Source organism: Corythoichthys intestinalis, chromosome 6, assembly GCF_030265065.1.
Source record: "Corythoichthys intestinalis isolate RoL2023-P3 chromosome 6, ASM3026506v1, whole genome shotgun sequence".
Classification (NCBI taxonomy): Eukaryota; Metazoa; Chordata; class Actinopteri; order Syngnathiformes; family Syngnathidae; genus Corythoichthys; species Corythoichthys intestinalis.
Window position 1 is genome coordinate 31,460,675 of NC_080400.1, and position 25,410 is coordinate 31,486,084.

The 25,410-nt window shown below is 39.7% G+C and overlaps 1 protein-coding gene across 1 annotated transcript in view; it reads right to left on the reverse strand.

The window, feature by feature from the left end:
• serpinf2b (serpin peptidase inhibitor, clade F (alpha-2 antiplasmin, pigment epithelium derived factor), member 2b) overlaps positions 1-25,410 on the reverse strand; it is a 26,170-nt gene continuing 760 nt past the window's right edge. Inside the window, exons 4-10 of the mRNA XM_057838276.1 lie at positions 25,285-25,353; positions 5,764-6,031; positions 4,556-4,699; positions 2,864-3,052; positions 2,654-2,796; positions 641-845; positions 1-474 (exon numbers count right to left, since the gene is read on the reverse strand). Of these exons, the coding sequence (XP_057694259.1) occupies positions 122-474; positions 641-845; positions 2,654-2,796; positions 2,864-3,052; positions 4,556-4,699; positions 5,764-6,031; positions 25,285-25,353 (1,371 nt within the window). The 3' untranslated portion in view covers positions 1-121. The remainder of the gene's footprint in view (positions 475-640; positions 846-2,653; positions 2,797-2,863; positions 3,053-4,555; positions 4,700-5,763; positions 6,032-25,284; positions 25,354-25,410) is intronic.

Genomic DNA, 25,410 nt, shown 5'->3' on the forward strand with positions numbered 1-25,410 from the left:
TGACACTTTAAACATTTTAATCAAGCTACTTCATATTGTACACTCATCTTGTACAATTCCGATGGTCTTGTTGTTCTGTGTTTTGTTCCCCCTAAATAACAGCTGCACAAATTGATAGTCCCTACTTAGGTGGGCCTCCCACCTCACCTACTTGATTCTTATCGTTTTGCAACATGTCTTTATCCATACTTTTGGATTTTGCTCTCGGCAAAACCTGCGCACCAGGATTAGGGTTGTTGATGACGCCCATGAAGATTGGTACTCGTGTTGCATCGTCCACGAGCGCGAAGAAGAAAGGGTGGCTCAGGTAGAACACGGGGTTGGACGCGCGGGAGATAACCACAGCGGTGGCAGCAGAAGCCTCGGCTCCTTCCTCATTGATTTCCATGGCAGATTTGTGCATGACGCTGGACACCTGCAGGGGACCATCAGCTATGTCTGCCAGATTGGGACTGGAAAACACATCTCCGAGGCCTAGATTGGAGCACAAAGTCGGATAAGAATAGGTTTTAAAATAATCTGCCCTTTTTCAAATGTATTTTTTTAAACTTATTTCAGAGCATTACTTAAGACTTTCTAAAACTTTGGCACTTGCATATACATTATGTTTCTGTAACTTCATCCCACATTTGTGGCTTACCTATTTTGGTGAAGGCCTCCTGCAGCTGCTGAGAGTACTCAAGTTTGAATTTGGGAATTTTAACGTGAACGGCCCTTTCATTGGGCAGACGATCATAAATGCTGGAAATATTCAGCTTAGGAACGAGCGAGGACACGTTCACATGTCCGGACCTGGGCATGATTACTAAAAAACTTATCCCCTTCACGAAAGGGAAGCTTGCTACCTGCAAATGAAAAAGAAAGCAGGTTTTAACATTTCAAAGTGATGGGTAGGAGGTAAGTTTATTTGTGCTGACACTAAGGGAAAAGCAGTGGCCTTTTCACAGTGGTCCAGCAAACAGAAAATTTCTTAAATGCCAAAATAGCTTTAGAGTTTTAGCTTAGCTTTGGCAAAAATCTCAAAAGTTGTGGCATTGGCAAAGACTATTAAAAAAATTATCTATTTGCATATTATCTTGGCAAGTTCAAAAATATTTTTCACATTTTTACACACACACCTTTATTAAGTGCATCACAACAGAAAGAACCTTGTTTAATAAGTTAAAAAAAAAAATACAGAATGAAATTTTTCTTTGTACCAGTGAAGAAAATGTACAGTTGTACCTCGCTCGACATATGATCGCATCGAGATACGATCTTTTCGACACCCGAATTAAAAACTGATTCGACATTTGTCTCGACATATGACAACATGCTCGAAACACGACGATATATAACAGCATCGCAATTTCATTGTTTTCCCACAGGACAGACACACGGCGGATTTTCTTTTAAGAGAAATCAACAAGGGTCCCAAGAAGGTTAGTGCAGATGGTGAAAAAGAAAAAAGGTGACACTTACCATTAAAATAAGAAGGAAATGATAGAAAAATATGAGCATGGTGTGCATGAACTGGCTCGACAATATGACGCGTCTCCTCAGACCTCCGTTCGCCAGTCTCCGTAAGTTAAGGTAACAATAAAGACGCCCTTTTATTTCCGATTGATTATTATTATTATTATTACTGTAACATCGGTAAAGAAGTCGCCAGCTTCGTCAGGTTTTTCACCATTTACTTCAGAACTTGTGCAACACAACAGGGCTACTGGCCGCCGTAGCTGACGCCAACAACAACATGAAAAAAACGTAAAAACTTCCTACTCTATTGCACCTCTCTCTCTCTCGTCAGTCACACGGTGCATTCAGGAACAGCATGCAAGACCCAACCCCAAATTAAAATACGATTCGTTACATTATTTTTTTTTATTATTATTCCGGTCCGTATTAAGAATATATTTGTTTTGCTATGTGTAATTGCTATTGGTAATTGTACCAGAAGTATTTATGAAGGATTTAGCATAGTTTTTTTGGGGGCTATGTATTCTTATTGGAAAATCCCGCTCGACAGACTCGACGATCATTTCGACTAGCAAACCAGGTCTTGGAACGAATTAAATTCATACGTAGCGGTACCACTGTAAATTAAAAGCAAGTATTTCCAATGTTGGTACACAACAAGAATATGTTAGAGTTAGACTGTAGATCCTAGTAAAAAAAAACACATCTCATCGCATTTAAAAAATATGCTTTTTAAAAGAGTTTTAAAGAAAATATTAATTTTAGTAAGATGTAAAGGCTTATTTATTTTGTACCATTGTCAGATTTTTTAAATTGTGATAAATAAAAAGAAACTTGTCTAAAAAATAAAAAAATTAAAAAGCAAAAAGTACTCATTTTTGAAGTGACATTTTTTCCTTTCTATTATTTTAGGCAATTAAATGCAAGTATCCCAGATTGCTTGCCTTTCTTGTGACGTAATTAATACTCATTATCACATACACCTGTGCACGAAACTTGTTTCTCGGCAGATTTAACACTGATTTACATGTTTAAAAAGAGGCTAAGGAGAAATTACTTAAAATGCTCAAATCAATGAAGTGTTGTTTTCTATTTATTCTTTTGTCATGGAAAGTCAGCACTATCTGCTGGATCCTGTAGGGCACTGCATCACTCCCCATATTGCAAAAAAAGGCCCAAATGAAAGGTTATTCACCTGTGACTCGAGTTCACTGTCACCAAATAAACGTAGAGGATGTTTGGAATCTTCCATCACCTCAACGTTGACCATATTCTTATCGTCAAGGAAGAACGCGCCCGTGGTGGTATGGCGTGGGTCGAAGAGAGTCTTCCATTCACCTGTCACCAAAGAGTAACAGCCTCACAGTTAAAGAGTGTCACTTCATTGGCTGAAATGATGGTTCACCTTTGAAGTGGACAGCATTGATGAGCATAAGTAGCATGTTGGGCGGCACTTCTGACATGAAGTCAGTTATCTGCCCATTTGTGGCATTCTCTACCCAGTCGTTGAGCTGCTTCACGCTCTCCAAGACAGCCGGTTCCGAGTCGTACAGGCGCTTGGACTCCTGAAGGAAGTCCTCCTTTGGCCTAAAGCCTAAAAGAACAGGTGTACATTTGTATCAAAATCTATAATAAAAACATTTAACAGGCTTCCTACAGGTATCAACTGGTAAAATTTGAGACTTATAAACTTTTTAAGACCATTAAGAACATAACTTAATGATAATTCCGGGGCGAAAATTACCGCAATATGATAATAGGAAGTACAAGGCCTACTAAGAAAGAAATGAAATTAAAGAAAGAAAGCCTGGACAGCCACTTCCTGTGTAATAAATAAATCAATTAATTAATAAATTAATTAATTTTAGGCTGGAAATCCCCCCCAGAAAAGTACTTATTACAGCCAAATTCTAGCATCTTTAAGGACTTTAAAGACAAATTTTCCAGTTTTTCCCAGTACTTTTTAAACATATCCCAATAGTTTTTGTTATTTATTTATTTTATTGACCAGGCGCGAATTAAATATGCTGCCTTCTCACAAGTATGCGTACGTCTTCCAAAATGTACTATGACCCGGGAGGCTCAAGAAAATTACTTTAAAGGTGCCAATTCTGAAACCGCATGGGAGGGTGCGTTCTTAGCGGCAGTGAGCATTTTGCGGCAAACTCTGAACGCGTCCTCAAGCAGAGGCGCTAGCGTAGTTATCGCATGCTGTTCGTTGGACGGAGACACAAACGTCATGGCTGAAGAAACCTTGATAAATGCGCTTTCTTGGAAGTTTAGGACACTGGAAAAATGGCTCTCACGTCTTCATTTGCCAAACTAAATGATATCTCGATGCACAATTGTGTGGAACTGTAGTTCACAACGACAACAAAAAACTATTCCGTTTTTGCCGAAACCAGTAAAGCCATTTTATAAGGCAATTACAATGTCTCCTACTCATAAAAATAAGACTCCCAGTTTTTTTTTTTTGCAACAAGGACAATCGGTCAAGAGCCAGGAGAGTAGGCTGAGTTCTAGCAGCGGCGAATCCGAGCAAAGTGGCTTCTAGGCTCGGCGACTAAATTGTGGAAAAAAATGTGACCAAAAAAGGAACTGGCCATAAATACGACTTTATTTGTATACTTTTCACTTGATTGAACTCTAAATTACTTGTGCACTGGCTCAAATGCACTGTACTCAATGTAACACGGGACATCAAGTGAAAGCAACTTCAGAACGAGGGCGTAGCAGCGATGAAGCAGATTCATTGCATTTACCTTCATGTAATAATTTATATTGTTAGAGTGCTGAGAACATTTGTGTGCCTAACACTTCCAAGTATTTTTAAGGACTTTAAGGCAAAATTCAACCATTATTCAAATTCTGAAAACATGACAGTAAGATCCAAGCATTTTCAAGGATTACAAGGACCCTTAAAAACCGTATTATAACAATTTAACACAATGCAGCACAAATACAATTTAAGAAATTTAAGGCCTATCAGATGAAATTTAAATTATTTTGAAGCCACTTTATCAAGATTGGTCAAATTATGACTTTTAAGCCCCAGCGGGAATCCTATATTGAAGGAAAAACAATGTGTTTTTAGGACCTTGACGCAGGAAGATGCGTGTGGCGATTTTCAGGTCACTCTTTCCGAGTTGCCCCATGATGTGATTGACAGAATGATGGTAGCATGTGATGGTGTTGCCTTGGAGATGTTGCATCAGCAGCTCCTCGGTCTCATTAACAGCACCTTAAGTGTAAATTGTTATATATTGACAATGTAACCAAATTTATGAAAAATTGAGACACTATGTAAAACAGATGTCCACCAGACAAATGAGTATCACTACTATTGCAATTATCAGTCACACTTTAATAATAACTATTCATTGTAACTAGTTAATACATCATTACCAAACTGTTAATAAATGATATACTGTTGACTTGTTCAGTGTTTGTTAACAGTTTGCTGTGATGTATGGACGTTAAATGCCCCACATTAATTCTGTTTATCTGTGTTTAGTACAAACCGTATTTTGTTGTTCTGCCATGGGATGGCTCAGTATGTGTGTTTCTATTCATTCAACAAAATGTTTCATCTGTGGAGTTTGTTTGGTAAAGTACAGCACACAGAAAGGCCTATGGTGCAACAATCTTAAGGTTAAAAAAAAAAAGTTATTTTAAAAATGTTACATTTCTGAACTTGTTCAACCTATTTGCTGTTCTTCAAAGCTTAGTAGATGGTTAGCACACTATTAACAACTAATCTGTAAAGTGTGAATTAATATATTAAGTATTTGTTATAAGGTTCTGTATGTTATTGGGAGGTTATTGTAAAGGAGCACTTATTCCTCATTTACTAACAATTAGGAAATGAGGAGTAATTGCAACTTTAGAATAACGTCCCAATAACATAAATAAACTAACAACTTAATAAGTCATTAGTTAGGAACTTACTAAAAGCATGTTTATGACATATTATTATTATTTTATAATGTGTAGGTATAAATCATTGATATACAGTTTACAAGCTATTTATTACTAATTAACCATCAGTTAATGATATATTAACCATCTATAAGGCATCACTATAAATTATTAACAATTTTTTAACAAACACTTAACAAATCAACATTGAACCATTCATTAACAGTTTACTAATTGTCTATTAACTAGTTATGACTAGTTATAAAGGATAGTTATTATAAAGCGTTACCAAATATCAAATACAACCATTTCAGATCATAAATTTTGCGCATTTTGCAACATTATGTGTCATTAAATAAAAATATATAATCTGTGAAACAAGCCTACCTAGGGCGAGCTGGGAGAGAGCCAAAACGATGCTAAAAGGTGATATAATGATATTGGGATTCTCGGGTGTCGTTTTGAGGTTTTCTAACAGCTGCACGCCCAGCTTTTGGACAGCGGCGGCGAAGGCTTCCTTGGCCTCGGCGTTCCGGGCAATAGCTGCGCAGCCCTCATCCTCTTCAGATGAGCCCCCCTCAACAGGTGCACTCGTCGCCATGGACAGCGGCGGACTGGCGGTTTCCAATCCTGGACTTGGCGTGCCTTCGTTTATCTAGAAGGCATTTTTAGGGATTATTTGGAGGTGAATTCAGCAACTGTTTCCGAAGTACTTTCTCTGCAAATGTAAAAAATAAAAACTCTGAAATGTATTTAATTAAGATTTACAAACCCCAATTTTATTTAGTAGGAAACAAAAGCAGAATACAGGTAGTCCCCAGGTTATGAAAAAGTTCTGTTCCTAAACTGGAGAAGTAACCCGAATTTTCGCGTAAATTGGAACTAACCCTTTAAGGACACCTAAAGCTCAAAATAACTATCCAAAAACAGGTGTTATATGTCATTGTACTGTCCTCGCCAAGATGTTAGAGCTATATCCTAGCTAGACAGCGAACTAAACTGTAATCTGTAATCTCTCTCTCTCTCTCTCTCTCGCTCTCTCTCTCGGCTGCGTGACTTCTTTGTGTGTACATGCACTCTTACTTTCGTGCGGAAGTACTATCTACTCTAGGCTTCTTGCAGCAAAATAAAAGCATGCATCACAAAACAGAAGTCAACATTATCATCAAAAACATTCTGCCAAAAGGCAGAATATATATATACTTCATAGATAATAATACTAATGCATTATATTGCAAAGGGCCTTTTTGAACACCAAAGGTGGTACAAGAAGAAAAAAAAGAAAAAAAGAAAAGTAGACATACTGTATATAAGATACAAAGATCAAAAGCTAAATCAGGGCACAGAAAATTAAAACGACATAGTACGGAGCAGAATTTAGGTGAAGTTGGGTATGATAATTTGAATAGATGGGTTTTGAGTCTGGATTTGAAGAGTGTGACAGAAGTCAGGTAACGTACAGTGGGGCAAATAAGTATTTAGTCAACCACTAATTGTGCAAGTTCTCCCACTTGAAAATATTAGCGAGGCCTGTAATTGTCAACATGGGTAAACCTCAACCATGAGAGACAGAAGGTGAAAAAAAAAAAAAAAAAGAAAATCACATTGTTTGATTTTTAAAGAATTTATTTGCAAATCATGGTGGAAAATAAGTATTTGGTTAATACCAAAAGTTCATCTCAATACTTTGTTATGTATCCTTTGTTGGCAATAACGGAGGCCAAACGTTTTCTGTAACTCTTCACAAGCTTTTCACACACTGTTGCTGGTATTTTGGCCCATTTCTCCATGCAGATCTCCTCTAGAGCAGTGATTTTTTGGAGCTGTCGTTTGGCAAAACGGACTTTCAACTCCCTCCACAGATTTTCTATGGGGTTGAGATCTGGAGACTGGCGAGGCCACTCCAGGACCTTGAAATGCTTCTTATGAAGCCACTTCTTTGTTTCCCTGGCTGTTTGTTTGGGCTCGTTGTCATGCTGAAAGACCCAGCCACGTCTCATCTTCAATGCCGTAGCTGATGGAAGGAGATTTTCACTCAAAATCTCCTCGATACATGGTCCCATTCATTCTTTTCTTTACACAGATCAGTCGTCCTGGTCCCCTTGCAAAAAACTGCTCCAAAGCATGATGTTTCCACCCCCATGCTTCACAGTGGGTATGGTATTCTTCGGATACAATTCAGTATTCTTTCTCCTCCAAACACGAGAACCTGTGTTTCTACCAAAAAGTTCTATTTGGCTGTCTCTGGCTTCCGGTTCCGGAGATAGATGGAGTAGCTGCGCAGCACGTGCTCTCCGGTTAATTTACCCTTTCATTAACAACATCGCCCTCGACTCTGCTCATTCGAACTTAAGTCATTCGTTTATTTTGCTTGACATCGCTCTAAACGGCAAAATCAACTTTTCCAATGTCTTCCAAAGGCAGTAAATCGAGCAGGAGAGAGGAAGCTAACCCTAGCTTAACATTTGACGCGATCTCGACGCTACTTGAACAACACCGCGAGGAAATCGCGGCTGAGTTCAAAAGCTCTTTCAACCAACTGGACTCAAAGCTCGACACGCTGTGACAGACTGTGGATGACCACGACCAACGTGTGTCCTCACTGGAACTCGCCGCGGACGACCTGAGCCAGCGAGTTAACGACCTTGAGGATAGGTGTGCCGCGCTGAGCATCGACAACGCCAAGTTGAAGGCAAAAGTAACTGACTTGGAGGGACGAAGCCGCCGGCAAAACATCCGTATCCTGGGGATCCCTGAGTCCATCGAGAGCGGCCGCCCCTCCGAGTTTTTTGCGGACCTGCTGCTGGAGGTTTTCGGCTCTGAGACGCTGCCTTCCAAGCCCGACATCGACAGAGCCCACCGAACTCTAGCGGCTAAACCGGCTCCCGGACAGCGACCGCGGCCGGTGATCGTCCGTCTCCACCGCTACCAGACCAAGGACCTGCTCATCAGGGAGTCGCGTCGGAGAGGGATGCTCAACTACCGCGGCCACAAGATCCGAGTGGTGGAGGATTACAGTCCCGATGTGGCCAACAAGCGCACGGAGTATCGAGACGTCATGGCGGAGTTGTACAAGCGGGGTCTGAAGCCCGCGCTGCTGTACCCAGCCCGACTACGGCTCACGCTGGCTGGGGGAGCCAGGAAATGGATCAGCTCAGTGGAGGAGGCACAGAAGTACATCGACGGCCTTCCCAAATTACGTGAGAATTCATAAACACCTTCTTCAACATGTCTGGATGAGAGCCACTTTATTACAGCACCGCGGCTGAGCCATGCAGAACACGCTTGGAGCGCGCTTACCGTAACTCTTCTTATTTTATAAAAAATATATATAACAATAATAAAATAATAAATAAATAATAATAATAATCCTGTATGTGTGTGGGTGCGTGCGCCATACATATATCCGTTTTTTTTTCTTTTTACGTTTGCATTCGGAGTGACAGCTATCGTGGAGCCAGCTCATTTGAAACTTTAAGACTGTAGACATGTCAGTGTGCACTGATTTACACTCAGTTGTTCTTTTTTTAATTGGTTCCGTATTTAATTCAATTTAATTTAAATATAATCTGACAAGTCTTTCAGGACTGATTGACATTCCAATGTTGTCTAAAGGGATGTTTTATTTTTACTATTCCAATGTTCAATACCGGAGGATTAACTTTGTTGAGACAGGAAGATTTAAAGTTATGTTTGGGTTTAAGAGCTTGCTGCTCTTTTTTTTGGCAGCTTTCTTGGGAGGGATGGGGAGGTGGTCACTGCCACCAGCTGGGGAATCAAATGTACATACATATATCTATTTTTCTTTGACCTGCCATTTAGTTAATTTCACATTCTTCACTTTTTCTATTGCTTGTGGATAGTTGTGTGAACTTTGTCAGTTGGAATGTCAGGGGCCTGAACCACCCAGTGAAGAGGAGAAAGATTTTTTCACATTTAAAACAGCTCAAAGCAGATATTGCTTTTCTGCAAGAAACACACATTCGCAGCTCAGACAGCAGGCGTCTCCTGACGGGTTGGGGGGGAGGGGCATTCCACTCCTCCTTTCAGGCCAAGGGCAGAGGAGTTTCAATTTTAATCTCTCCAAATATCACCTTTGAGCCTCATAATGTGACTTCTGATAAATTTGGCCGGTACGTTATTGTGACTGGGAAATTATACAACACAATGGTGGTCCTCGTTAATGTTTATGCCCCCAATGTGGACGAACCAACCTTTTTTGAGCGCCTATTTTCATTACTTCCAGACTTAAATACACACTCTCTCGTCTTCGGAGGTGATTTGAACTGCTGGCTGGATCCACTCTTAGACCGGTCCTCCACCAACCCCGGCATGCTGAGTAAATCAGCCAATCTCATTCAGGCCTTCCTCATACAGTATGGTGTTTGTGATGTGTGGCGCTCTCTACATCCTCAGGAAAAGGAATATTCCTTTTTTTCACATGTCCACCATACATATTCACGCATAGACTATTTTTTACTTGACCATAGACTCCTGCCCCTTATCCGCTCCTGTGATTACCATAGTATTGTTATTTCAGACCACGCGCCTGTCTCCATGGCCATCTCCCTCCCAAATCTCCCCCGAAGGAGCAGACAGTGGCGCTTTAATTCCACTCTTCTGTCGGATGACAAATTTGTAGAGTTTATAAAAAATGAAATAACCTTTTTCTTATCCACTAACATATCCCCCGAGATCTCCAGTTTGATTGTATGGGATGCCCTTAAGGCCTACCTCAGGGGACAAATTATATCTTACACGGCTCAAATGAAAAGTAAAGCTAACAAAGAGCGTTCAGATCTAGCTCATCAAATTGGGGAAATTGACAAACAATATGCGCTAACTAAAAATCAAAATCTTTATAAAGAACGTTTACAGCTCCAAACTAAATTTGACCTACTTACCACCCATTCAGTAGAATATTTGCTCCTAAAAAATAAAGCCACATTTTATGCCCACGGAGACAAAGCCGACAAACTGCTTGCAAACCAGCTGAGGGGTTCCTCTGCGAAACAAGACATAATTAAAATTCATACACAAAATGGTGAAATCACCAGGGACCGTACTCAAATTAATGATGCTTTCAGGGACTTCTATTCAAATCTCTATTCCTCAGAATCTCCTCCCGATCCGAATGCCATATACAGCTTTCTAAACAGTCTCAATGTTCCCAAACTCCAACCAGACCATGGTAAGAGACTTGATGAGCCCATAACACAGGCTGAAATAGCTTCAGCTATCTCTTCAATGCAGTCAGGCAGCAGTCCAGGCCCCGATGGTTTCCCATCTGAGTTCTTTAAAAAGTTCTCTTTACTTTTGTCTCCACAACTTTGTTCTGTGCTCTGCGAATCATTTAGGCAAGGCTCCCTTCCTAAAACATTTTCTGAAGCCTGTATTACCCTAATCGCCAAAACAGGCAAAGATCACACACATTGCGCCTCCTATAGGCCCATTTCGCTTATTGACACTGATGCAAAAATTCTAGCTAAAGTTCTCGCTCGCAGACTAGAAAACATCCTTCCGACTATCATATCTGAGGACCAAACTGGTTTTATAAAGGGTAGGCACTCATTCTCCAATATACGTCGACTATTAAATATTATCTATTCTACTCCTGATGACACGCCTGAATGTATAGTCTCTATTGATGCTGAAAAGGCATTTGATCGCGTGGAGTGGGTCTACCTGTGGGCAGTGCTGGAGAAATTCGGTTTTGGGCCAAATTTCATAGCGTGGATTAAACTGCTATATTCTCATCCTACAGCCTCTATCCGAACCAACTCCCAGTTGTCTAATCCATTCAGACTGCAGCGTGGTACCCGCCAGGGGTGTCCTCTCAGCCCCATGCTATTTGACCTGGTTATTGAACCTCTCGCCATCGCCATCCGTAGCCGCGATGACATCACGGGTATATGGAGAGGCGGCATTGAACATAAGGTCTCGATGTATGCAGACGACCTTATGCTCCTTGTCTCAAACCCGATCACTTCTCTCCATTCGGCTCTATCACTACTTAATAACTTCAGTCAACTATCTGGGTATAAAATAAACTTTGAAAAAAGTGAACTGTTTCCAATTGGCAATATTATATCTGCTTCAGGCTTCACTAATTTTCCATTTAAAATTGAAACTCTCAAAGTTTCCTACTTAGGCATCACGATGACCCGGAAGCACAAAGACCTTTTTAAAGAGAACTTTTTAAATTTGGTAACTCAAATCAAACAAACACTTACACAATGGTCACCACTCTCTATGTCCCTCATTGGGCGAATAAATTCCATTAAAATGACCATTTTACCAAAATTCTTGTACTTATTTCAGGCATTACCAATTTTTATTCCCAAAACCTTTTTCGATCATCTGGATTCGATTATCTCTTCTTATATCTGGAAAGGAAAAAGGGCTCGTCTTAATAAAACTCACCTACAAAAGACGAGGGCTGCCGGTGGTCTCGCTTTGCCTAATTTCCGTTTTTATTATTGGGCGGCCAACCTGCGGTGTCTCACATTCTGGTCTCACTTTCATAATCGCTCAGATCCTCCTGACTGGGTGGCAATGGAGATGAGATCAGCGGACAATGTATCCCTGGCTGCATTGATTGGCTCCTCTCTTCCACTCTCAACCAGATCTTTAAAGAATCCAGTAGTCAAACACTCAGTGAGGATCTGGTCTCAGTTCCGAAAGTTTTTCGCTTTACATGACTTCTCACCATCAAGCCCAATATTACATAATCATTTTTTCAAACCTTCACTCAATGACCCCGCCTTCAAAGAGTGGAGTCAGAGGGGAATAGAACACTTTAAAGATTTATTTATTGGTAATAATTTGGCAACATTTCAACAATTACGCAACAAATTTGCACTTCCACAGTCAAATTTTTTCCGTTATCTACAAATTCGACATTTTATACTTTCTAACTTACCCACCACGCTAAGCTCTGACAAGACTATTGTTGACATAGTTCTTTCCACAAATCCAAACCAGAGGAGGTATGTCTCTGTTTTTTGTAGCATGATGTTGGCCCTGAAGACTGCATCTATGGATAGAGTCAGGGCAGAATGGGAGGAAGACCTTGGTACCCCCTTTTCTGAGGAAACATGGTTATCCATCTTAAAACGAGTCAACTCCTCATCTCTGTGTGCTCGTCATAATTTAATCCAATTCAAAGTGGTCCACAGAGCTCACATCTCCAAAACCAAACTGGCCACTTTTTATCCTGACATTAGCCCACTTTGTACCAAATGCAATATCTCAGACGGCTCACTCTTTCATATGTTTTGGACTTGTCCTAAACTTGGCAAATTCTGGACAGAGATTTTTCATTCCCTCTCACAGATTTTAACAGTGAGGGTGGAACCGAACCCCCTTATTGGCTTATTTGGAGTTACAGAGGACTCAAGACTATCTTCTGAACAGCGCCGCACTCTAGCGTTTGCCTCCCTCCTAGCTCGTAGGTCGGTCCTTCTAAGGTGGGTGGACCCCCTCCCTCCCACACATACCGAATGGCTGACGGCCTTAATGACATGCTTGAAAATTGAAAAGATCAGATATTCTCTCCATTATTCTAATGGTAGATTCTTACGTGCCTGGGGACCATTTTTAAACATTTGTCAGGCCTCTTAAGCCCTTGGCATTCCACAATCTGGCAACTCTTTTCTTTAGTGTATTGATATTTATTATCCAAAACTATTAGTAAAACTCAATGTTCAATGGTCACGAAGTTCACTGGCAGTGACGGGGATTAATTTAATGGTTTATTTTTGTTGGTTTTCTTTTTGTTTGTTGGGGTTTTTTTTGTTTGTTTTTGTTTTGTTTTCATTTTATTTTATTATTATGATTATTCTTTTATTTATTTGTGTGGGTGTTGGATGTCAGTCCCGCTTTTCATCACATTTTGTCTTTTCCTTTTTGAACTGGAAATCCATGCACAACTAGTGTGAAATTTTGGAAAATAAAGAGATTTTGATAAAAAAAAAAAAAAAAAAAGTTCTATTTGGTTTCATCTGACCATAACACATTCTCCCAGTCCTCTTCTGGATCATCCAAATGCTCTTTAGCGAACCGCAGACGGGCCTAGACGTGTACTTTCTTCCGCAGGGGGTCACGTCTGGCAGTGCAGGATGTGAGTCCCTGGCGGCGCATTGTGTTACTGATAGTAGCCTTTGTTACTGTGGTCCCAGCTCTCTGTAGGTCATTCACTAGGTCCCCCCGTGTGGATCTGGGATTTTTGCTCACCGTTCTTGTTATCATTTTGACGCCACGGGGTGAGATCTTACATGGAGCCCCAGATCAAGGGAGATTAGCAGTGGTCTTGTATGTCTTCCATTTTCTAATAATTGCTCCCACTGTTGATTTCTTTACACCAAGCATTTTATCTATTGCCGATTCAGTCTTCCCAGCCAGGTGCAGGTCTACAATTTTGTCTCTGGTGTCCTTCGACAGCTCTTTGGCCTTGGCGATAGTGGAGCATGGAGTGTGACTGATAATGATGGGCGGATCGAGACCAAAATATCGATATTTCGATCCAGCGCGTTAAGTTTTGGGTATCGATCCCCAAGCAAAAGTATCGATATATAGAATTAATATACAGTATTATCATTTTCTTTGTCTATTTTTTGGCTATATTTTTGTGCACACTTTATGTACTACTTTTCCCTTTCGCGTTCTACACGCACGTAAGCAATGCACGCATATAAGCAGTGCACCGGCGTCTGCTCCCGCCCCCATTTAAGTCCCTATCCTGTGTATCGATCAGCATGCTTTTCCTCCGCCCCTCTCACGAGGCACCAACACAGCCACAACAAACATTTGGAAGCTTCAAGCTGGTAGGCTGGTAGCATATGGCTGCGGCATTGATGGCGGAACGTAAAAGAAGTCTGGTTTGGACATATTTCATTTCAATAAATAGCAACGAGGCTAAGTGCACAGTTTGTGCCGAAACTGTCAGATATTCTGGTTATACCAAAAGCCTCACGAAACACTTAAGAAACATGCATCCCGAAGCACACGACGAATTAAATGAAAAACATGCCGCTCAAGCCGAGAAGGACACGAGAAAAGACAAGAGCACGCCGCCGAAGCAAAGCAAAGTACTTTAGAAGGGGCGATTGCGAAAGGCAGGACTTATCCAGGTAACGCAGGTGCTAATAGATAATCAGAGACGATATAAGCATTAGTGGCTGATGTGCAATATGAAACGATAAATATGGCGTTTTTGTCATCTCACATAAAAAGAACTTTGCAGCACTATTGAATATGCTTTGTAATGGAAAGTTATAGCTACATCTTGTTTGTGAAAAGCAAAGTTCATACCGCATTATATAAAAAAAAGTAAAATGACCATAGTGACATATTCAACAGTGAAGTATTACTGTAACCTAAATGTGAGTCTCCATTTTATTAGTTTTTGATACAATGAGGACAAATCAGCCCACATCACATTCCATAGGATAGTCAAGTGAACTACAAGCAAGCAAGTTGGGTATAAGAAAATATATGAATTATTACTTAACATTTTAAATACACACATCTCCCCTTACTGTATTTCTAACATTAGCTATTATTCCTTTTTTTTTTTTTTTTTTTGAAATTGCAAGTGATTATTGTTTATTGGATTTGTTTTTAATGATCTATCATTAGAGGGCGGTAACATGCTACTATTAATTCTTTCTTTAATTAGATTCAAAATATTTAACTTAGGTAGATTAAAATTTGATCAAATACAACGTGTAGCAGGGAAATTTTCTGTGCATATGAATTTAAGGGTCATGTTTAAAGAGTGAGACTGACTAATCAGATTTTGTTGTTGATGGATTGGTTTGTGAGTTTGTAGGGAAACTGCTTTGCTAGTTATTAAAAGCAGCAGTTTTTCCATTGCAATGCATGTTTGACACAAAGAGACTTTTATTAGTTTTTGAGTGCTTGCTGTTGTTGTACATTAGACATCATCAGAATGGCTGAGAACTCTGCAGGGTTGTATATACACACACACACACACACACATACATATATATATATATATATAAAATATGAACTTCCGGTATCGATATCGGATCGGGATCGCAATATTTGGCCTTGGTATTACTTGGTATCGGATCGAATCCAAAATCACTGGTATCGCCCATCACTAGTGACTGACTGAGATTGCGGACAGGTGTCTTATACCGATAATGAGTTAAAACAGGTGCCAGTAATACAGGTAACGAGCAGAGCCTCGTTAGACCTCTTTGACAGCCAGAAATCTTGCTTGTTTGTAGGTGACCAAATACTTATTTTCCACTCTAATTTGGAAATAAATTCTTAATAAATCAAATGATGTGATTTTCTGTTTTTTTTCCACATTCTTTCTCTCATGGTTGAGATTTACCCATGTTGACAATTACAGGCCTCTCTAATCTTTTCAAGTAGGAGAACTTGCACAAGTGGTGGTTGACTAAATACTTATTTGCCCCACTGTAAATCAGTATAGCGTTTCAGAGCTGGGGGGCAGAGCGGCTCTGGAACCACAGGTGACAAGATGGGCATGTGGGACAGAGAGATGTAGGGTGGAAGAGGACTGGAGTGACGAGAAGGAGTTCGGATAGATAGGATGGGGCCAGTCCGTGAAGAGCTTTGAAAGTGATGAAGAAGATTTTATAGTTGATTTGTTGTTTGACCGTGAGCCAATGGAGTTGAAAGAGGATTGGGGTGATTTGGTGTTTGGTTGGGGTTCTTGTGATGAGGTGGGCGGCTGAGTCTTGGAGGAGCTGCAGTTTCTGCAGGGATTTATTGGGGAGGCCAAAGAGCAGTGAATTGCAATAGTCAATCCGGGAGGTGAATAAACTGCAGATAGGAGTGGCTGTGGTTTCGAGGTGAGAGAAGGGTGAAGACCGAAACTATTATGGAGGTGTAACTAGGCAGATCTCGTGATGTCATTAATGTGGCAGAGGAAGGACAGCATGCTATCAAGGATGACACCCAGACTCTTAACCTGGGCAGAAGAGGAGATGGATGCATTGCTAACGGAGATGGAGATATTATTGTAGTTGGTGAGCGTGGCAGGGGTGCCGACTAGGAGGACATCGTATTTGGAGCTATTGAGTAGTAAGCGTTTGAGGAGAGCCATTAATTGATATCTTCTAAGCAGAGGGTGAGAGAGGAAGGTGGAATGGAGGAGGTTGGTTGAGAGGAAATATGGAGCTGGGTGTCATCCGCATTGTAGTGAAAGTGGATTTTATGATTGCAGAAAACCGTGGGGGAGAATGTAAATGACAAAGAGGAGCGATATTATATACCGTGTATATAATGCATTCATGATCAAACTAATCAACATGTTTGTTTTTTCGCAACTAATCGTTCATTTTAAATTTCAATTGAGGCTCGTCCCCGCAAGGCTCAGCTGTACACTAACAAAGAGGGAGTAATATTCATCACTGTGTGAACAACTACAGTATTTCAGTAGCTCAATATTTAAATACAGGCCAACAGTTGAAAAATAGTTCTTAATATAAAATGTAAATGAATTTGGGAGTTTGTCAAACAAGTTTAGTTGCAAAATATACTGCCAACAACCAAAACTAAAATGACATCAGTGTTGGGTAGGAATAAGAAATAAAATTTGAAATTCCAACTGCAGGTCGACCTACCAAAGATTGCCGCCAGTGTCGCTAATAGCCCTCCCACTTTAAATAAATCTGACATCTAGCGCCGTTAAGTTAAGCAATGTCTGACCAAACCATGATAGCAATGACTTTACAGTCAAGTAAGTATGGGGTAATTTACTATTAAAAAATATATATACTTAAACAAAACATGGTATCAGTACAGGCATCAGATGATACCACACAGCCAGGTACGGAATCAGTATCGGGAGCCAAAACATGGTACAACACTAAATATAAGTGGGAAGGTGTTTGTAAATCATTATATTCATAAGCGGATTTTAAGTGGGGGCCAGGGCCCCCCTGGTGTCCGAAAAGTGTCATTGCATGTAAGTGACTTTCCTATACATATAAAATTTGTAAAGCAATAACACTGCAACAAAAATGAATGAAATGAACAAAAAAAAAAAAAAAAATTTATAATGGGTCAAAATTATTTTTCGAGCACCTTAGATGGTCATTTGCTTTGCGTATAATTAAAAAAATAAAATTAAAAAAAAATATATATATATATATATATATATATATATATATATATATGTATGTATGTGTGTGTGTGTGTGTGTGTGTATATTAGAAAAAAAATATTTTAAAAAATTACTTTTTTCTTTGATCGAACATATTACTGAAAAACTTTTTTGGGGGGGATTGAAATATTTAGACACAAATGTCCTAATCATAATATGGCCCAAACACAAAAAGGATTGCTTCAATCAAAGAAAACTTTTTCAATGAAAAATTAAATGTTCAAATGCAAATTTTTAAATCTCAAATATTTTTTCGCATTCAAAAACTTTTTCTATGATTGAAATTTTTCTTTTTTTGATTGAAGTGATTTTCTTTTTGAAAATCTATATTTTTTGACTGAATAATAAAAACAAAAATGTCCTAGCCAAAATGTGGCCCAAAAACAAATCAACATTGCTTCAATCAAAAAACAAAAAACGACTTCAATTAAAATAAATAAATAAATAAATCAAAGAAAAATAGCTTTCACATGCTTTTTTTTTTGGAGTTTCAAATTTATTTTTGCATTCAAACACTTTTTTTTTTTAATTGAAGCGACATTTTTTGGGGTTGAAAAATAAAGACACAAATCTACCTCCACATGGTTCCGCCCAGGGCATACAATTTTTGACTGGGGTAATTACACTGGCACGACACCGGCGGGCGTACCATATTCAATGGATGACGATCTTGGCGAAAAGTATTGCCTAAGCAACCTGATTCAGAATTCCCCTCAAGAATGATGGGGGAAAAAACGCTCATTGTCAACTTATTAATATTATAAATATTCTTGTAAATTAATTTTATTGCTGACACTGTGTTTCGGGGTCATCACCATGTTGTGCCCCCCTGCCCAAAAAGTCAAACTCCGCCTATGATTATATTAGGGCTGCAGCTATCGAATATTTTAGTAATCGAGTAATCGACTGAAAATTCTATCGATTAATCGAGTAATCGGATAAAACAAATATATTTTTAGGTGAAGAGCAATTATAAATATACATGAGAAAACAAGACATTTCATCTAATCCTGAACCATTTTCAGTCAATCAATGTCTTTATTTTCGATGTATATTGTTGAAAACAGCCAACAATTGCATCTCAGATGTGACTAGAAAAAAAATTGACTGCTTTCACTCAAAAAACTTCTAGATAAAAAAAAAAAAAAAACATATCTTACCTAAAAATGTAATTACGCTTGATAACACACATCTCTTGAAAGCTACATTTTATTCCCACGTATTTCAATTGAATTTCTATTTGTGTCAAGCCATTTTTAAGTCCTAGTTAAGTTTTAATTTAGTCTAAACTGTAAGTCCTGATAGGATTTTGAGTTTTTGCAGTGTTCAAAATAAATGTATGATACAGGCTGTACTGGAGCACATTAGGGACCAGTGCTACTTGGTGTTTTATCCAGCAATGACTACTGAGCTAAAATTGATAGTTAGCATTATTGAGTTTTTATTTTACACCCTCATCACTCCACAACACTATGTTATGTTAAAGCCTGTATGTAAGACACGTTAGCCACGCATCGAAAGTGGTTATAATTAATAGAAACCTAGCCCTCCGCAGGGCAAACGTTACTTGAGCTAGTGACAGTAACGTTAATCTTATTTATTAGCGCTCTTTATTAGCGCTTAGCGCTCTACTGCTTTAAGATGGCGGCTGTTTACTAACGCTGCCCAGACGCAGCCAGAGTCTGTCATTGGTGATCTAGTTCAACATACATGTGATCTCTATGAGACTCATCAGACGCTACCTGCTACCAACGTACCATCGTGCGCGTCGGCGTCGTTTGTACCGGCTGTCGGCTGCAGTTTTTTTTGTTTTGTTTTGTTTTTTTTTTGCTTCTTACTCTACGCACATGACATCAGCGCGTTGTCCCGCATTAAAAGTAGTCCGAGCAAAACGTGATGCTTAGAGCTGTCAAAATAAAGGATTACTCGAGGTGAATAAAATTACTCGGATCAATTTTTAAACTCGAGTTACTCGAGTATTCGTTTCAGCTGTAGATTATATTGTCTTATTATGTATGCTTGACATAACACCCAACTTTGTTGGAAATTGTTTCAGATGAACAGTGTTTTGATGAAGATGAGAAATGTTTTAATATAAGACACTGGTGGATTTTAACCAGTCCCAAGGAAAAGTCATTCACCATAAAAATTCTCAGAACGGCTAATAATAATTCTCTTAAATGAGGCTGTGCATGGGGATGCTCCAAATCTGCTATTGTCAGTAAAGTGCTGATTTACATCGCTGCCGCGACTATTTTCTCATCGCAATCAATCAAGAGCTTAACTATAGGTGTCCCAATCCAATACTTCATATCGGTGTCTGTGTTAAGTTTAATTCGTTAGTGGTTTATGGTTATTGTTTGTATTTGATGTTGGCATTTGGTTTTGCAGCACATAATCTTGACGTAAGTAAATGCGCCCATTATTGTGTTTTGGCGGTTGTTGCAGAAAAGGTGTGTAGCTGTTGAAAGCAACTAATAAAGGTATAAAATTGCAACGTGCGTTTTATTGGAAATTAACATGGTAGCAGAGGATGGCTGCCACTAACAACTACAGATTATCCCCCGTGATTTGAAGAAGGAATGTCCTATGAGAAATGGAAAAATAAGTTGGAAATATGGACATGGGTGAGGGACTTGGATAAAAAGAAACAAGGGCTAGCGGTGACTTTATCGCCAAAAGGCAGAGCAAGAGACGTGGCTCTGGAAATATCAGCCGACGATTTGGATAGACATGATGGTGTGAACACGCTGATCTTCGAACTCGATAAAGTCTTTTTGAGAGAGGAAAAAGACCGAGCCTATGAAGCGTACTCAGAGTTTGACAAGGATGACGTTGCTATGGCGAAGTATATTGCGGACTTTGAACAGAAATACAAGAAGATTCGTAAGTTTAATATGATTCTTCCCGATGCAGTTTTGGCATTTAAACTTTCGTATACTGCCGGACCTGAGGTGAAAGACAAGAGCTGGCTTTAAGTGCATGCAGGACGCACACGTTTACTGACATTAAATCAGGACTCGAACAGGTATTTGGTGACAACAGCGAGTCCTAAGAAGGACCGATCAATGTGAGTAGAGACGCCGTTTACCACACAGATACCCAAAAAAAGAGATCAGCCATGTGTCCAAAACAGCCGTGCTCGAGGACCAATTGCAGGTACCAATCCGCTTGCTAAAAATGGAAGACGAACACAGTATGGAATTTGTCAGGGCACATACCTCTAGGTGAAGGATTGTCCGCACAAGAAGGAAATATAAAGCTGACAAGTGAACATCAGATTACAAATGAACATCATTACAGTGAACAACCAGAAGAGTGCAACATTACATTGATTTCCAAGCAATGTGATAATGGAATTTTCATGGTAGAAGCTCTAGGATCAGCAGTAGTTGACCCTGCAAACACAAGGACAGTGTGCGGAGAAAAATTGCTGGACAACTAGTTGGATGGATTAAGTACAAGTGAAAAGCAGAAAGTGACAAGCATCGAGAGCAACAAGCCTTTCAAGCTTAGAGATGGAAAAGTTGTAAATGCTACAAAGAAGGTTAAGTTACCTGCTAAAGTGGGGTCAACAAAATGCTTTTTTGAAACGGAAGTAGTTCCAGCAGACATCCCTTTACTACTTAGTAAAGCTTCACTGAAAAAAACAGGTGCCGTACTAAATTTACAGGAGGATACAGCCACCATGCTAGCTCTTGAAGTGACATCGTCAGGACACTACTGTATGAATATATCAAGTAAAGAATCTCCAAGTAATGCATATGAGACACAGTACTTGAGATCACAGAAAATATGAACGAAGAACAAAAGTACAAAGTTTTCCTGAAATTGCACAAGCAGTGCGGACATGCTTCAGTTGATAAACTCAAAACATTGCTCATGAATGTTGGAAATGCTGATGTTGAGAACATTTCTATTCTAGAAGATTGTAGGCAAATGTGAAATATGTCTGAAACACAGCAAATCGAAGCCTAACCCTGCTGTAGGTCTGCCAATGGCTTCTCGCTACAACGGGACCGTAGCGGTGTATTTACATGAGCTAGAACACAGTGTGTGTGGTATATGCACATTATTGATCATTTTACTCGTTTCAGTGCTGGATGTATCGTTACCTCCAAGAAGCCAAATATAATAGTAAAAGATTTTATTCATTCCTGGATTAGTATTCACGGTCCACCACAACGTCTTTTCAGTGACAACGGAGAATTCAATATTGATGAAATAAGAGACATGGCAGAGAACTTTAATATTGAAATAAAGACTACTGCTGGATACAGCCCATGGAGTAATGGTTTGCTTGAACGCCATAATCAAACACTCTCAGAAATACTGTTGAAAGTTAAAGTGAACAACAAGTGTTTCTGAGAAAAAGCCCCTGACCGGGCACTTATGGAAAAAAAATACAATGCACAATGTTCACGGCTTCAGTCCATATCAACTAGTTTTTGGACACAATCCTAATCTTCCTTCTGTTTTGATTGATAAACCACCTGCCCTGGAAGGCACGACCATCAGCGGATGGGTTGGACAACATTTAACAGCCTTACACACAGCAAGCAAAGCATTTTCCAAGGCAGAGTCTTCAGACAGAATAAGGAGAGCTCTCAGAAAGCAAATCCGTCCAAATGATGAGAAATATGAAACTGGGGACAAAGTGTTCTACAAAACGACCGACTGTTTTGAATGGATGGAGTAGTTGTGTTTGTACAGTATATCATGGTGGGACATACGTCAGAGTTGACCAACCGAGATTAAGGAAGGCTGATGCTGATCCCAGGGAAGGAACGACCAGGTCCTGTTGAGCATCATCAAACTGATAAAAACAACACCGGTGTAAATACTGACATACAAATGGACAATGATGTTGAGTTTGAAAGGAATACCCATTATCATGATCCACAGCCAATGGATGAAACAACTGGAGACTCCGTGAAGCTAAAAAAGGGACAAGTAATCAAATATCTGGACAAAGACACTGGTGTTTCTCACACGGCTAAAGTGATTGGACGATCGGGAAAAGCCACTGGAAAGTACAAGAACTGGTACAACCTACAGTACTCAGAAACGGACACTGTAGCTGGTGTTACAAAGTCAAATGATCTAAGTCAAGTAGATGGTCTTCAGCTTGAGCCTGTGGACAGTGATGAGGTATGTTCCGACATGCATGACAATGACTTGTTGGTCACAGAAGATGTTTCATTTCACAAGGTAAAACAGGATGAAATTAGTAACTGGAAAAACAATGGAGTGTTTGAGGAGGTGGAAGATGTTGGTCAAAAACTGGTGTCCACCAGGTGGGTGTGCACACTGAAGGAAACAACAGAAGGTATTGTACCCAAAGCACGTCTAGTAGCTAGGCGATTCGAAGAGTATAACGATACAGATCTTCCTAAAGACTCCCCTACATGCTCATCAGAATCACTAAAATTGATCTTGGCAGTGATATGCAAAAGACAGTGGATGCTGCACTCCATGGACATTAAGTCAGCGTTTATTAAGGGTGCAAAGCTGTCTCGGGACATTCACCTTCGTCCTTCTTCTGAGTTTAGATGTGAAAGAAAAGTGTGTAAACTTAATAAATGTGTCTATGGACTAGCTGATGCCTCACTCTATTGGTGCAATGAAGTCAAATTCACACTGTAAAAAGCAGGAGCCAGAATGTCACAAGTAGATCCTGCTGTTTTCAACTGGTTGGATGAAAATGGCCATGTAACTGGCATCTTCGCATGCCATGTAGAAGACTTTATATAGGGTGGCTCACAACTTTTTGCCACGACCATCATTCCTCAGCTCAAAACAACTTTTCAAGTGGGACGTAAGGAGCACAAGTGCTTTTGCTATGTTGGAATGGACCTGGCTACTGTAAAAAAAATGCTGTGGAGATGCAACAGGATGCGTACATAAAAAATCTTCAACCTATTGTCATGGAATCATCAAGAGCTTTGAACCATCATTCACCAATCACACGAAATGAGATCGACCGGCTGAGGTCAAAGATTGGTCAGCTGCCATGGGTAGCCAGATAAAGCAGGCCCGATGTCATGTTTGACACATGTGTTGTTGTTTTCAGTGATGCCTCAATGGGAAATCTTCCTGATGGTGGAAAACAAGGTGGACTTCTCATTGTACTGATGGGTTAGGAAGGAAAATTCTCACCTATCGGCTGGCAATCGAAGCAGAACAGAAGAGTGGTTCGGAGCACACTGGCAGGTGAAACACTTGCTCTTGCTGATGGGATCGATAATGCTATATTTTTTTCATCCCTTTACTCTGAACTCATACAGGACAAGTCAATCATGGCATTCTGCCATTGATATGTGTCACAGATTGTGGATGCCATCAAATCAACAAAGTCGGTAAAGGAGAAACAACTGAGACTAGAAGTAAGTGGCATTAAAGAACTACTCCAAAGGGGAAGGATTCAACATGTTCACTGGTCTTCAACAAAGGAACAGTTGGCCGATTGTCTCACAAACAAAGGAGCTTCCTCTTTACTGCTTCTCAAGGTGTTGAAGGATGGACAGTGGAAGCTTGTGGATTAACTGTTTATTGAAGAATGCTTTTGACTGTTAAAAAAAAAAAAAGATTGAGATCGTAAAATTTAACTTGTTAGTGGTTTATGGTTATTGTTGGTATTCGATGTTGGCATTTGGTTTTGCAGCACATAATTGTGACATAAGTAAATTCGCCCGTTATTGTGTTTTGGCGGTTGCTGCCGGAAAAGTGTTTATAGCTGTTGAGAGCAACTAATTAAGGTATAAAACTGCAACGTGCGTTTGATTGGAAATTAACATCTGCGCGCGATACGACTATTTTTGGAGTCTTTGATCTGATCCAGTATTTACGTGTGTTTTAAGCACCTTTGCACTTTTCGGCTGCTGTAAATAATATCACTAAGCAAACATGTCCGCTGAGTGGGACTACTTCTCCTTAAACTCGGGTGCACGCCTCATTATGCGAAACCCCACAACACACCACATCAACCCCGTAATCCGTCATCTCCAATGCCTTCCAGTAAAACAAAGGATTAATTACGAGATCCTTCTGATCACATTCAAAGCTCTTCACGGCCTGGCTCCATGTATATATCTATCTATATGTCTTGCCACCTTCGGTTCCAGAGTTTAGTCACTCCGCCCCCCAAGTTTGGAACTCCCTACCCCCCAACTGTCGCAATATAACTTCTCTCTCTCGCTTCAAATCCAGAATCAAAACACGTCTGTTGAATATTTCTAGACAGCTTGATTCTCAGCTCCGTTTTGTCTTGACCTTCTACAGTGTCCTTAAATGTTTTCAAAGGCGCTTTGAAATAAAAGGTACTATTATTATTTCTTGAGAAGGTACCAGTAGGGCTCACTTTAATATAAACAATAGGATTTGTCATTTACTGGTTGCATTATTTTTACTGGTTGAAAAATATGGGGGTGGCACTGTGGCAGGTTAGCTCGTCCGCGATATGCGGTTCAGAAGATGAGTGAATGAAAAATAAGGGCATTTGATCGGCATAACATGGCTTGTAAAAAATCATAAGTCAATAAAGTCTAAAAACACAACTGTATTTTCATGTTGCATAAGCTGCAGAAATGATTACAGTGCTGATACAAGTTTTAACATTTAGAACAGAAATGTTTAAACAGAATACTTAAATACTACTACTTAAATACTGTACCTACAAATGTAATCCTAATTACTTTTCATCCTAATTGCTTAGAAATTTTAGAACGGTGACAAAGACTGACCTCTTGGTTGGGAACTTGGGGTATCCAAGGCGGCAATTGGGTCGACGCTTGTTCTGCCAACTGAGCATTCTGTTGGGAAAGGTAATTATCGGATTTTTATCCTGAGAAACATTGAGAAAAGCAAAA